Source organism: Carcharodon carcharias, chromosome 19 (genome assembly GCF_017639515.1).
Source record: "Carcharodon carcharias isolate sCarCar2 chromosome 19, sCarCar2.pri, whole genome shotgun sequence".
NCBI lineage: Eukaryota > Metazoa > Chordata > Chondrichthyes > Lamniformes > Lamnidae > Carcharodon > Carcharodon carcharias.
The window spans coordinates 74,361,175-74,374,865 of NC_054485.1; the positions used below are offsets into that span (position 1 = coordinate 74,361,175).

The 13,691-nt window shown below is 45.1% G+C and overlaps 1 protein-coding gene, 1 long non-coding RNA gene and 1 pseudogene across 2 annotated transcripts; 2 read left to right on the forward strand and 1 right to left on the reverse strand.

Moving 5' to 3' along the window:
• Nucleotides 1-210: 210 nt before the first annotated feature.
• LOC121291799 lies at nucleotides 211-13,672 on the reverse strand. Its single transcript, XR_005946079.1, has 3 exons — nucleotides 13,532-13,672; nucleotides 9,425-9,505; nucleotides 211-548 (listed from the first exon to the last, which is right to left on the reverse strand). It is a non-coding gene; the product is annotated as an uncharacterized LOC121291799 (long non-coding RNA).
• On the forward strand, nucleotides 549-4,733 carry LOC121291780 (zinc finger protein 271-like). Its single transcript, XM_041213329.1, has 2 exons — nucleotides 549-570; nucleotides 2,509-4,733. Exon 2 carries the CDS (start codon nucleotides 2,987-2,989, stop codon nucleotides 4,340-4,342), a length of 1,356 nt encoding a protein of 451 aa, XP_041069263.1. The 5' UTR covers nucleotides 549-570; nucleotides 2,509-2,986; the 3' UTR covers nucleotides 4,343-4,733.
• LOC121291798 lies at nucleotides 5,251-9,199 on the forward strand (annotated as a pseudogene).
• Nucleotides 13,673-13,691: the final 19 nt, after the last annotated feature.

Genomic DNA, 13,691 nt, shown 5'->3' on the forward strand with positions numbered 1-13,691 from the left:
TCCATTTGTCAAAGTGACACTTCCTTCTGTGCCCTGTCCCTCTTTTGTCCCTCTCTCCCAAGCCCCCCTTGTGTGCCCCCTCTCCAGTGCCCTCCTCTCTCCTGTGTCCCTCTCTCCTGTGCATGTGCTGATCCCGCCACTGCACATCATCTCTGCCTTGGATGCTGTGAGTTTTGCTCTTCTGATCTGCTGTCAAACACATCCGAGGCTACACATCCCACACTGATGTTGTCAGTTTGAAAGCCTCCAAGGATAAAGAATGCTATTTCCACACTATAAATCTCTGTCAAACGTTTACCAGGGCGAACTGAGACAGCAGCTGCAATAAGTGAGGTTTTATTCAGATGGGACAATGACAAGTTTAAATCCCCACCTGATCTGCTGCTCAAAGTCGCCTCTGTTTCACTGGTCAGGTTCCCAAACTTCAGGAAACTCATGTTGCTCCAGAAATATTTGGATTGGCTGTGAGAGATGTCAATCAGAGAGCCCACCCACTCTGCTCATTCTCTCCTCTTCCTCTTCCACAGCTGGTTCACTTCCTGTAGGGACTGAAAACCAAGTGGGGAGATGGTGAGTGAAGGAACAGAATTTATAATAATTACATCACATAATATCCACACTAATGTTCAGGCAGTCTGACTATCCTGTGGGGAATCAGGTGTGGAAATGCCCCTTATGCTGTGTGAGAAGATCCAGCTGAGAGAGCTGTTTACTGGGTGCTTTGTGCTGAACTGTTTGACTGGAGCTGTGTGTTGGATATTGAATGTGTTTAATGGAAGCATTTCCCTTCTGATTTACAGGCTGAGTTTTGTTGATGGGTCATTACTGAATATGAGAAGGTGAGGTGTAATTATCTGGGAGGTACAGAGTGTCTGAGGATTCTTACTGATTTCCTATTGTTGAGTTCGGTGTATGTTTGTTGGGAGCTGGTTATTATCCTGTGGACTTTGAATAGTCAGTTCTGTGTGTTTTGGGATCTGGATGTTTCCTGTCTTTTCAAATCCCTCCAATACCTCCCACTCCCCTGTGTATCTGTGTAACCTCCTCAGAAAAAGAGAGAAAAGAAAGACTTGCATTTATATAGAGCCTTTCATGACCACTAAATGACCCAAAGCTCTTGACAGCCAATGAAGTATTTTTGAAGTGTGGTCACTGTTGTAATATAGGAAATGTGGCAGCCAATGCGCACAGCAAGCTCCCACAAACAGCAATGTGATAATGACTATATAATCTGTTTTTTAGTGGTGTTGATTAACTCCCCTGTTCTTCTTCAAAATAGTGCCATGTGATCTTTTACACACACCTTAGAGAGAGCAGAAGGGGCCTTGTTTGAGATGTCTTCTGAAAGACAGCACCTCTGACAGTGCAGCACTGCCACACTCCTTTAGTGCCATTCTATTGTATGATTTGCTGAAGGGTTCTCCATTACCATTCCTGGCTCTCAATGTCATTTCCCTATGTTGGTCAGGAATGGGGACACTGTGCATAGGAAGAGGTGCAAGCTCCACTCACAGGAGAGACCAGTAACGTCCTGTCTCAGCTCATCTGCTGCTGAGACCCTCATCCAGACCTTTGTAGGCTCCAGACTCAACTATCCCAATGCTTTCCTGGCTGCTTTCGCATTTTGCACTGTAAACTTGAGCTCCTCCAAAACTCTGCTGCTCATGTCCTAACTGACACCAAGACCCATTCCCCAATCACCCCTTTGCTCACTGATCTACACTGGCTCCTGGTCAAGCAGCACCTCAATTTTAAAATTCTCATCTTTGTTTTCAAATCTGTCCATGGCCTTATCCCTCCAGTAATCTCCAGAGCAAGGCGGTTGGAGACACATGTATTGAAATATCTTTTAATGCCACCTTTAAAGATTTTACCTAAAAGCTTCAGCCTTTCCCAAAAGCCTGGACTCGGATTTGATAGTTTTGCCCAGTGCTGTGGCTGATAGCTGAATTTGGGATGTGCAGTCTGAGCGAGTGCAGTATATCTAATTTCCCAGGATAAACCAGAATCCTTCAATCAGCTACACTGAAGCAATATTTTCCTTAGCTTCTAGCACTTGCTGCCCAGTGTGTTTTCTTCAAATAATTTTGGAAAGCGAGGAGAAAAATTTCAAAATTTCCATTGAATTAACATTTCTGCTGAGTATTTTATATATTAAACACATGCTCTAAAGATAAAACTAGTCTTCATTAGCACAACACGAGCTGTGCCAATAGTGAATTGATAGCCCGTTTTAAACACCGCCCGATTGTCTTTTCTGTTGTCCTCACGGTGCCTGGGAAGATGGGGACTGGACAGAGGAAAGAAAGTAGCCACAATGTCTGCTCCTGGTCACTATCCAGTGTCCCTGCTGGAAACACAGGGTGTGTGACAGTCAAGTGAGGAAAAAGAAAGGACTTGCAAGTGATGCCTCACACAGGGGTACAGTCACTAGCTGAGGAGTCAGCCCCTTCAGCAAAGGAGGAGAGGGAGTTGGAGGAAATCATGTTTCCTTTTCTTGTTTTACAGAAGGATTGCACCGTCCTACACCAGAGAATACAGACAAGATAGACACCACACGTAGATCCTGACCATCACCCAAGGAACAATTGCATAACTGTAGGAAGACATCCAGTCCCTTCACAGCATTGTTCAACACCGAGGACGTTGGGCAGTGAAACCATCACCTGGAAATCGGCCGGGTTAGGGGAGCTTTGAATATCATTAGATCTGAAACTGATCAGTGGTGTGGAACCTTCCATCAACCAACCTTTCCAAAGGTTCAGCTGTGGATGATCAGTCAGGGTGAGGCTGGGAAGAAGTGTGAGTGGGCTCCAAGTGTGGTGAGAGCTTCAATCATTCACTGAGCTTCATGAACCACTGACTCATTCCTGCAGGTGAGAGGCTGTTCAAGTGCGAGGCGTGTGAGGAGGACCTCACAGGCTCATAAGATCCTCTAACACGCAAGGTGCATCAGTTGTCCCATCAGGAGCACAAAGGCAGCCACATGGAAGAGAAACCATTCAAATATAAGTTGTGCGATCACATCTTAACACATCCATCGACATTTGAGAATCACCGATGTAGCCAAACTCAAGAGAAGCCATTCGAATGTGAGGTGTGTAACAAAGGTTTTGCACAATTATCAGGCCTGGTGAATCACCAGCTCTTTCAAACCGGGGAGAAACCATTCATGTGTGACATCTGCAACAAATCATTCTCGCAGTCATCAAACCTCCATGTACACCAACGCATTCACACAGGGGAGAAACCATTCCCCTGTGAGATGTGTGCCAAATCATTTTCATCATCATCGGATCTCTGCAAACACCAACGCATTCACACTGGGGAGAAACCATTCATGTGTGAGGTGTGTGAGAAATCATTCTCGGATTCATCCAATCTCCGCAGACACCAACGTACTCACACGAGGAAGAAACCATTCCCTTGTGAGATGTGTGACAAATCATTTTCGTCATCATCAGAATTCTGTACACACCAACGTATTCACACTGGAGAGAAACCATTCACATGTGAGGTGTGTAAGAAATCATTCTCGTCATCATCAAATCTCTGCAAACACCAAAACATTCACACAGGTGAGAAACCATTCATGTGTGAGGTGTGTGAAAAATTATTCTCAACATCATCAGATCTCCATGTACACGAACGCATTCACACAGGTGAGAAACCATTCACATGTGAGGTGTGTGAGAAATCATTCTCATCATCAGGGAACCTCCGCAAACACCAACGCACTCACACAGGGGAGAAACCATTCACATGTGAAGTGTGTGAGAAATCATTCTCATCATCAGGGAACCTCTGTAAACATCAACGCACTCACACAGGGGAGAAGCCATTCACATGTGAGGTATGTGACAAATCATTCTCAACGTCATCACAGCTCCTAGAGCATCAGAGAATTCATACAGGGGAGAAACCATTCACATGCAAGGTATGCAACAAATCATTTTTAAGGTCATCTGAATTCCACACCCACCAACGCGTTCATACAGGGGAGAAACCGTTCAGGTGTGAGGTGTGTGACAAATCATTCTTGACATCATCGAATCTCCTGGAGCATCAGAGGATTCACACAGGGGAGAAGCCGTTCACTTGCGAAGTGTGCGACAAATCATTCTCGCTATCATCGAACCTCCATGTACACAAACGCATTCACACAGGGGAGAAACCATTCACATGTGAGGTTTGTGATAAATCGTTCTCACAGTCATCAAGTCTCCGCACACACCAACACATTCACACACGGGAGAAACCATTTGTGTGCGAGGTGTGTGGCAAATCATTCTCAAGGTCTTCGAAACTCCTGCTCCATCATAGGATCCACACAGGGGAGTAACGTTTCAAGTATGGTGCTCATAATAAAACTTATTGGCATCTTTGACCCTCCTGAAACACCAGAGGATTTAAATAGGGGAGACACTCTTCAGGTGCGATGTTTATGATAAGCCTTTAAACCACTTTTCTGATTTTCTGAATCACCAGTAGATTTACACTGGAGAGAAACCATTGAGGTGTGAGCTGTGTGACAAGGTTTTCACACAGTCAGGTTATCTCCTGGTCCATCAACACATTCGCAAGGGGAGAAACCCTATCAGTGTGAGTTCTGCAATAAAACAGATGAGCTGCTCCACCATTCAGTAAGATCGTGGCTGGTCTGATCGTGGCCTTAACTCCACATTCCACCTACCCCCGAAAGCCTTTGTCTCCCTTGTTAGTCAAGAATCTACCTACTTGTGCCTTAATAGTATTCATTGACCCTGCCTACCAATCTTTGTGTCATCAGCAAAATTTGCAACTATATATTCAGTCCCTTCATTCAATCATTGAATATAAATTGTAAATAGTTGAGGTCCCAGCATTGATTCACAAGGCACTCCACTTGTCACATCTTGCCAACCTGAAAAAGACCCATTTATCCCTACTCTCTGCTTCCTGTTAGCAAGCCAATCCTCTATCCGTGCTAAAATGTTATTTCCTACAGTATGAACTCTTACTTTGCGTCGTAACCTTTGATGTGGCTTCTTGTCAAATGCCTTCTGGAAATCTAAGTACAGCACATCCACAGGTTACCCTTTATCCACATTGCTTGTTACTTCCTCAAAGAACAGCAATAAGTTAGTCAAACATTATTTCCCTTTCACAAAACCATGTTGACTCTGCTTGATTGCTTTGAGATTTTCTAAGTGCCCCAATATAACCTCCTTAACAATAGATTCTAGCAATTTCCCTCTGACAGATGTTATTTTAACTAGCCTGCTGTTTCCTGCTTTCTGTCTCCTTCCTTTCTTGAAAAGAGGAGTCACATTAGCGATTTTCCAATCTGATGGGCCTTTAAGATTACCCAAGTAACTCCTATAGATTATCCCCAGTGACTCCTATAGATTATCCCCAGCGACTCTGATAAATTACTGCCCCCTGTGACTGCCATAAATTATCCTAGTAATCTAGATTACTCCCAGTAACTCCTATAGATTACAACTCAATGCCTCCTATAGATTACCCCAATAACTCCTAACGACTACCCAATAACTTCTATAGATTACCTCCAGCAACTCCTATAGATTACTCCCAGTGATCTTTGTAGATTACCTCAGCAGGGAACAATAAATTAACCCATGTATCCTTCAATCACTCCCACCAGCACTGCCCACTGCCTCCCACCACCTGATTAATTGACAAATATTTCACCTTCCCTCCTTCCTTCACACTGATTGTTTCTTTTCAATTCCAATCCCTGGAATCCCTGATTATCCAATCAGAGCCTTTGGATTGAATCAGGGTGGTGAAGAGCTGTCCAGTCAGTACACTAAATGTTGTCTAACGCCAAACTAGTTTGGGAAAGTTGTAGCAGGTCCCTGAGTGGGGAGTGTGTCTGGACCCTAGGTGCTGTTAGTTAATGTTAGTTAATGGTTAACAGCTTAATTACTGTCAGCTAATGGTCAATTATTGTCCATTAATTTTTAGTTATTGTTTATAAAGATTAGTTAACAATTAGTTAATTATTAGTTATTGCTACTTAGTGTGTGGGAGTCCCACTGCTGAATCATTCCCTCTCTCTGATTCGATTCCCTAAAGTGGCTCAGTTTTAGCCGAGCGATCCCCAGGTCAGCTCCTTCTTTCATTCCTGGATAGTGAAATGCCCGGAGCTGTTTCTCTCTGAAGAAATCAAGCTGAAAAAGCGGTGAAAATGGTGCTAGCGGATTTGGGGAGCAAGATCCCCTCTGTCCTGCGATCCTTCAGCAACACCAGCTCCATCAATGAGAAGGTTTTGAATGTTTTACGAAAGGAAGTCAGTACAGCTTTATTCCAAGCAGATATCAATATTAAACTGGGGAACCAGCTTTGAGAAAATGTCAAAGCAGCTATCGACTTGGAAGGGGTGGCCCCTGGATTTTCAACAAAAGACGAATGTATTTAAGGATCTTGTCAAGCTGATAGATCCAAGGTTGCAGCATGGGCCCCCACTAAAGGAAATCAAAATGTCATCATGTTTGTTGGTTTTCAAGGTCGTGGGAAAACTACAACATGTACAACATTGCCGCACCCCTAGCCAATCTGTGCCAGTACAGCTACAACACTGGCATCTACCCGGCTGTGTGGAAAATTGCCCAGATATGTCCTGTACACAAAGAGCAGACAAATCCAATCTGGCCAATTACCGCCCCATCAGTCTGCTCTTGAACATCAATAAAGTAATGGAAGGGATCATCAAAAGTGTTATCAAGCGGCACTTGCTTAGCAATAACCTGCTTACTGATGCCCAGTTTCGGTTCTTTCAGGGCCACTCAACCCCTGACCTCATTACAGCCTTGATTCAAACATGGATAAAAGAGCTGAACTCCCGAGGTGAGGTGAGAATGACTGACCTTGACATCAAGGCCACAATTGATTAAGCGTGGCATCAAGGAGCCCGAGCAAAACTGGAGTCAATGGGAATCAGGGGAAAACTCTTCACTGGTTGGAGTCATACCTATCACAAAGGAAGATGATTGTGGTTGTTGGAGGTCAGTCATCTCAACTCTAGAACATCACTGCAGGAGTTCCTCAGGGTAGTGTCCTTGGCCCAACCATCTTCAGCTGCTTCATCAATGACCTTCCTTCCATCATAAGGTCAGAAGTGGGGATGTTCGCTGATGATTGCATAATGTTCAGCACTCCTCAGATACTGAAGCAGTCCATGTCCCAATGCAGCAAGACCTGGACAATATCCAGGCTTGTACTGACAAGTGGCAAGTGACATTCACGCCACACAAGTGCTAGGCAATGACCATCTCCAACAAGAGAGAATCTAACCATTGCCCTTGACGTTCAATAGCATTACCATCACTGAATCCTCCAGTATCAACATCCTGGGGCTTACCACTGACCAAAAACTGAACTGGACTAGCCATATAAATACTGTGGCTACAATAGCAGGTCAGAGGCTTGGAATTCTGCAATGAGTAACTCACCTCCTGACTCCCCAAAGCCTGTCCATCATCTACAAGGCACAAGTCAGGAATATTCTCTGCTTGCCTGGATGAGTGCAGCTCCCACAACACTCAATAAGTTTGACAAAGCAGTCCGCTTGATTGGCACCACATCCACAAACACTCACTCCCTCCACCACCGACACACAGTTGCAGCAGTGTGTATCATCTACAAGATGCACTGCAGGAATTCATCAAGGCTCCTTAGATGACAACTTCCAAACCCACAACCACTACCATCTATAAGGACAAGGGCAGCAGAGAGATGAAACATCACCACCTGGAAGTTCCCGTCCAAGTCACTCACCATCTTGACTTGGAAATATATCACTGTTCGTTCATTGTCGCTGGGTCAAAATCCCTCCCTAATAGCATTGTGGGTGTACCTACACCACATGGACAGCAGCAGTTCAAGAAAGCAGCTCACCACCACCTTCTCAAGGGCAATTAGTGATGGGCAATAAATGCTGGCCCAGCCAGCAAAGCCCATATCCCATGAACGAATAAAAAAAATGTACAAACCTCGTGTAGTACTTCAAAGGAAAGGCTGGAAGACTTGTCTAATCTGTGCAGGCACATTCAGAGCAGGAGCATTTGACCAAATGAAGCAGAATGCAACCAAAGCAAGAATTCCTTTCTGTGGAAGTGACACAGAAATGGATCCGGTGATCATTGCTGCAGAAGGTGTGGAGAAGTTTAAAAAAGAAAACTTTGAGATAATTATTGTTGATACTAGCAGTCGACACAAACAAGGAAACTATATATTTGAAGAAATGATACAAGTTTGAAATGCCAGACACCCACACAATATTGTTTATGTCATGGATGCATCAACTGACTAGGCCTGTGAAACACAAGCGAAAGCCTTCAAAGATAAAGTGACTGGAGCATCAGTCACTGTAACGAAGCTCGATGCTCGTGTAAGAGGAGGAAGTGCTCTCAGTGCCGTGGCTGCCATCAAAAGTCCAATCATTTTTATTGGTACCGGAGAACACACTGATGATTTAGAAACGTTCAAACCACAGCCCTTCATTCACAAACTTCCTGGTATGGGTGATACTGAATGGACCAGGCGAAGTAGCTGAGATTGGATGACAATGAAGATTTAATAGACAAACTTAAACACTCCAAGATATGTAAGAACTGCTGAGGAACATGATGAAGATAGGGCCTATCAGTCTCAAAATGAGTCTGATCCCTGTCTCTAGAACTGATTTCATGAGTAAGGACAATGAAGAAGCAAAGCTAATGACTATAATGGACAATATGAATGACCAAGAACTGGACAATAAAGAAAGGACTAAGCTCTTCAGTAAACAGCCAGGAAGGATCCAAGGAATGGCTCGAGGAACTGGTGTTACAACCGGAGTCATCCAGGATTTGCTCAAATGGTGAAAAAAGTGGGAGGAATCAAAGGTCTTTCCAAAGGTGGTGACAGGTCCAAAAATGTCAACCCATCTCAGATGGCCAAACTCCACCAGCAGATGGTTAAAATGATGGATTAGTATATTTGTATGACCACAAGCTCTTTCCTCATCCCATGATCCCCATCCTCTTCCTAGTAAGATGTTGTCCTATTCCTCATGTTAAAACTTGAGGACATTCCCTATATTTCCCACTCCATAAACAAACCCAACAATGTGGGATTTTGAACATCTTTTCTTGTTCAAGGTTCAGACTTCATTGATAGATTGAGAAATATTTCCCTGTAAAGTGCTGTTTGATGGAACTATTAATAAATTGTATTGTCCTCCTTATTGTTCGATATTCTCATTTTAAAATCTCATCTCATCTACTAGTAAACAAGAAGCCTCGAGTGAGTGCGACTGAGTTATCTGACTGCTGTGTGCAATATCTTATCAGCAGTGAGGTCTCAGGGCTGGTTTCTCAGGTTATCTGAGGGAGCTTTTCATCCAGTGTCATCAGTGGACCTGGTGGGCACACATTACCTGTGTCGTCAAGGTGCCTGTCACTGCAGAACTCGCCCTGCCAGTTCTCTACTTCTCGCTGCACTTCTGTGCTCTCTTCTTCTGTAAGGAGATAAAGCAGAGAATTGTGAGTGTCGCCCTCTTGGGGAGCTGTCTCCACTCCTGCTGCTCACTTCCTCCACCACTTCCCTCCATTCCTGCTTGGTTTGATGGGCTGGCTTCTTCCTCTCATCCCTGGTGAATATCACCTCATTTCAATCCCTCCAAACCCACAGCAGGACCTCTGGCTAAGTGTCCGAGACCCGGTGGGGCAGCCTTCCCAACTTCTCTTCTCCATTCCTGGGGTTGCTGAAACCTCAGGAAGCAGTGCTGAGGTTCAGACATTCTAACCTCTGCTGGGGCAGATGTTGTCCAGATGCTGCAGATATCAGCAACAAGCTGACATGAAAGCCTGAGCCTCATGAGAAATCCTTCTTTTGACAGATTCAGAAAGTCAACCCGCCGACCATCTCTGGCTGACAAACACAGAAGCAGGATGCTGATGATGTGGCTGAGTTAAAGAACCAATAGTAAAACCCCCGACTGAATCAAACGGGTTCCCGACCTGTTATGCCCTCCCCACTGTGTGCAGGTCCATTAGGATAAGGTCCCACCTATTGCTTCCCACTGACACCTGAACCACAATGTTGAGATTCCTGGTGTCACATCTAGTCGGAGTGCAGAACACAACACTCGGGACAAGCAGCTGCTCAGTAATCCACCCTGACCAGGGGATGATCCACACTGAGGTCGTCCAGATATGCAGAATATTGCAGTAAGAGGTGGTTAGAGTTTATACTTTACTGGCCTCACAAATAGTGCTTCACAGACACTCCCTGGTGTTGAATGCTGTCCGTCTGAACACAGGGTCAAACTGGAGAATGCCAGCTGAAGAGTAAAGACAACCGTCCTTTAATTCAGGAATATTTATTTTCCCAAACACTGTCCAAACTTCTCTGTGTTGAGCAATGCTGTGAGGGGACTGGATGTCTTCCCACAGTTGTGCAGTTGTTCCTTTGATGATGGTCAGGATCTATCTGTGGTGTCTATCCTCTCTGTATTCTCTGGTGTAGTATGGTGCAATCCTTCTGTAAAACAGGAAAAGGAAACATGATTTCCTCCAACTCCCTCCCCTCCTTTGCTGAAGGGACTGACTCCTCAGTTAGAGACTGTTCCACAGTGAGTGCCAGTCTGCTATTCCCCTGTGTGGGGATCAGATGCAAGTCCTTTCTTTTTCCTCGCTTGACTGTCACACACCCTCTGTTTCCAGCAAGGACACTGGATAGTGACCAGGAGCAGACAACATGGCTACTTTTTTTCCTTCACCCAGACACCGCATCTTCCCAGGCACCGTGAGGACAATGGAAAAGCCAGCCGGGCAGAGTGTGCAGCACGTACTAGAAGCTAAGGAAAATATTGTTTCAGTGTAGCTGGTTTATCCTGGGAAATTAGATACACTGCACTCGCTCATACTGCACATCCCAGCACTGGGCAAAACTATCAAATCCAAGCCCAGGCTTTTAAGAAAGGCTGAGGCCTTCAGGTAAAATTTTTGAAGAAGGCATTAAAAGACATTTCAATAACTGTATCCAGGTATGGCAGCCAAATTGCTGTGGTGCAGGATTAACAATCCAAAGATTGAGTGTTCAAAACAGAATAAAGTTCAGATGATCTTCGCCTAGAGAAATCTGTAAATTCTCTCTTACCAAGGTCTGAGGACAAGTACCCAAGTGAGGAGAGCTGCCCCACAGACTGGTCAAGTAGCAGTGATACTGAATCGTATCAATCTGGAAACATCCCAGACTCCTCTGTCACTATCCTCTGTCACTATCCCTGGGTATGTCCCATCCCACTGGCAGGTGGGGAAATCTCAATATTGACTCCATGGAGTCTCATGGCTTCAGGTCTAACAAGTTCAAGGAAAACTATCAGTCCCCACCCAACTGATGAATGAGTACTTCACCATATTAATCATCACTAGGGAAGTTGACTAAGGACAGATCCCAAAACTGGGTATCCATGAGGTGCAGTGAGCCATCAGCAGCAGCAGGATTGTATTCCACCACAATCCCACAACCCAGCATTCCATGATTATCATCAAACCAATAGATAGACATAGAGCAGCATTGGGTATAGTTTAGAGTCCAGGTTTGAACCTAATGAAGGTTATTATTGAATCTGCATCCACCGTCCTGTCAGACAGTGCATTCCAAATCCTAACCACGTCACATTAAAGTTTTCCCTCACGTCCCCTCTGATTCTTTTGCCAAGCATCTTTTATTTGTAACCTCTAGTTATTGACCTTTCTGCCAATGGAAACAGCTTCTCTTTATTTACTCTGTCTAAACCCTTCATGATTTTAAACATCTCTAACAAATCTCCTCTTAGCCTTCTTTGCTCTAAGGGAAACAATCCTAGTTTCTCCACTCTATCCACGTCACTGTAATCCCTTGATCCTGGAACATTCCAGTAAATCTCTTCTGTACCCTCTCCAAAATTCTTCATTGAACATACCCCAGGCCACATCAGCCTCTCTCTAATAGGCAGACTGAATAGACAGTCTTAATGAGCAAGACTCAGTCTACAAACCAACAATGGGGGTAAATGGAGAGATGTTTCCACTTGTGTGGGGAGTCCAAAACTCTGTGCCATAAATATAAGATGGTCAATAATAAGTCCAATGAGGAGTTCAGGAGAAACTTCTTTCCCAAAAGAATGATTGGAATGTGGAACTTGCTACCACAGGGAATGGTTGAGGTAAATAGTTTTGATGTATTTGATGGGAAGCCAGGTAAGTACATGCGGGGGAAAGGAATACAAGGATCTGCTGACAGGGTGTGATAAAATAGGAGGGGAGAAAGCACATGTGGGGCATAAGCACCAGTAGAAAGCAGTTGGGCTGAATGGCCTGTTTCTGTGCTTCAACAAGTAGAATCAGAAAAAAAAGTGCTGAAAACGCTTAGTGTGTCAGCCAACATCTGTGGAGAGAAACAGAGTTAACGTTTCAGCTCGAGATGACCTTTTAGCAGAAACTAGGTTGGATGTTGAAGAAGATACATAGAGACTCAAAACGTTAACTCTGTTTCTCTCTCCACCGATGCTGTCAGACCTGCTGAGTTTTCCCAGCATTTTCTGTTTTTATGTCAGATTTCCAGCATCTGCAGTATTTTGCTTTTATCTTGGACGTTAGTGGCTCTTCCTTTTGTCAGACAGCAACCCCTGGTCTCACCAGCATTTACACCCACCCCCACGATTCTCACCAACCCCGCTCAACATTTCCCTGGACCAGCCTGCTTACTCCAGTAGCACTGTCCCCCGCCGACCCTGGTTTCCATGGTTGAAGTGTGCCTTAACTTATTTCCTGAGACTTTGTTGCTTTGGACTTCATCTCAGAGTCACAGTAAATCCACAAGTCGCAGTATCACTCCCTGAGCACAGACTCAGTATCAGAGCACAGTTTATCCTCCATTCAGGATAACTGCACAAGTCCCAGGGTCACTCCTCGAGTAACAGAATCACTCCCCAAACACTGGCTCAATCTCCTTACCACTCTCTGTTCCAGTCCCCCGTGCCCTTGTCTCCCATGGTCCTCTCTCTCCCATGGCCCCCTCAATCCCTTGTCCCCCCATCTCCCATGACTCCTCTCTCCATTGCCTCCTCTCTTTCCTGCCCCCTCGCTCCCGTGCCTCTCTTCCCTGCCCCCTCTCCCCAATGCCCCCTCTCTCCTGTGGCCCGTCTCTCCCCTGTCCCCTATCTTCTGTGCCCCGTCCCTCCCATGCAACCCCACCCCATCTCCCCTCTCTCATGCCTGTTTCTCTTCTGTGTCTCTCTGTCCTGTGCATACGCTGATCCCACCACTGCACGTCATCGCTGCCTTGGATGCTGTGGGTCTTCCTCTTCTGATCTGCTGTCAAACACATCCGAGGCTACACATCCCACACTGATGTTGTCAGTTTGAAAGCCTCCGAGGATGAAGAATGTAATTCCCACACTAGAAATCTCTGTCAAACGTTTACTGGGGGAACTGAGACAGCAGCTGCAATAAGTGAGGTTTTATTCAGATGGACAATGACAACTTTAAATCCCCACCTGATCTGCTGCTCAAAGTCGCCTCCATTTCACCGGTCAGTTTCCCAAGCTTCAGGAAACTCATGTTACTCCAGAAATATTTGGATTGGCTGTGAGAGACGTCAATCAGAGAGCCCACCCACTCTGCCCATTCCCTCCTCTTCCTCTTCCACAACTGGTT

Bases quoted from the DNA above. Each gene is read 5' to 3' on its own strand.
- LOC121291780 (XM_041213329.1), top strand. From the start codon at position 2,987: ATGGAAGAGAAACCATTCAAATATAAGTTGTGCGATCACATCTTAACA.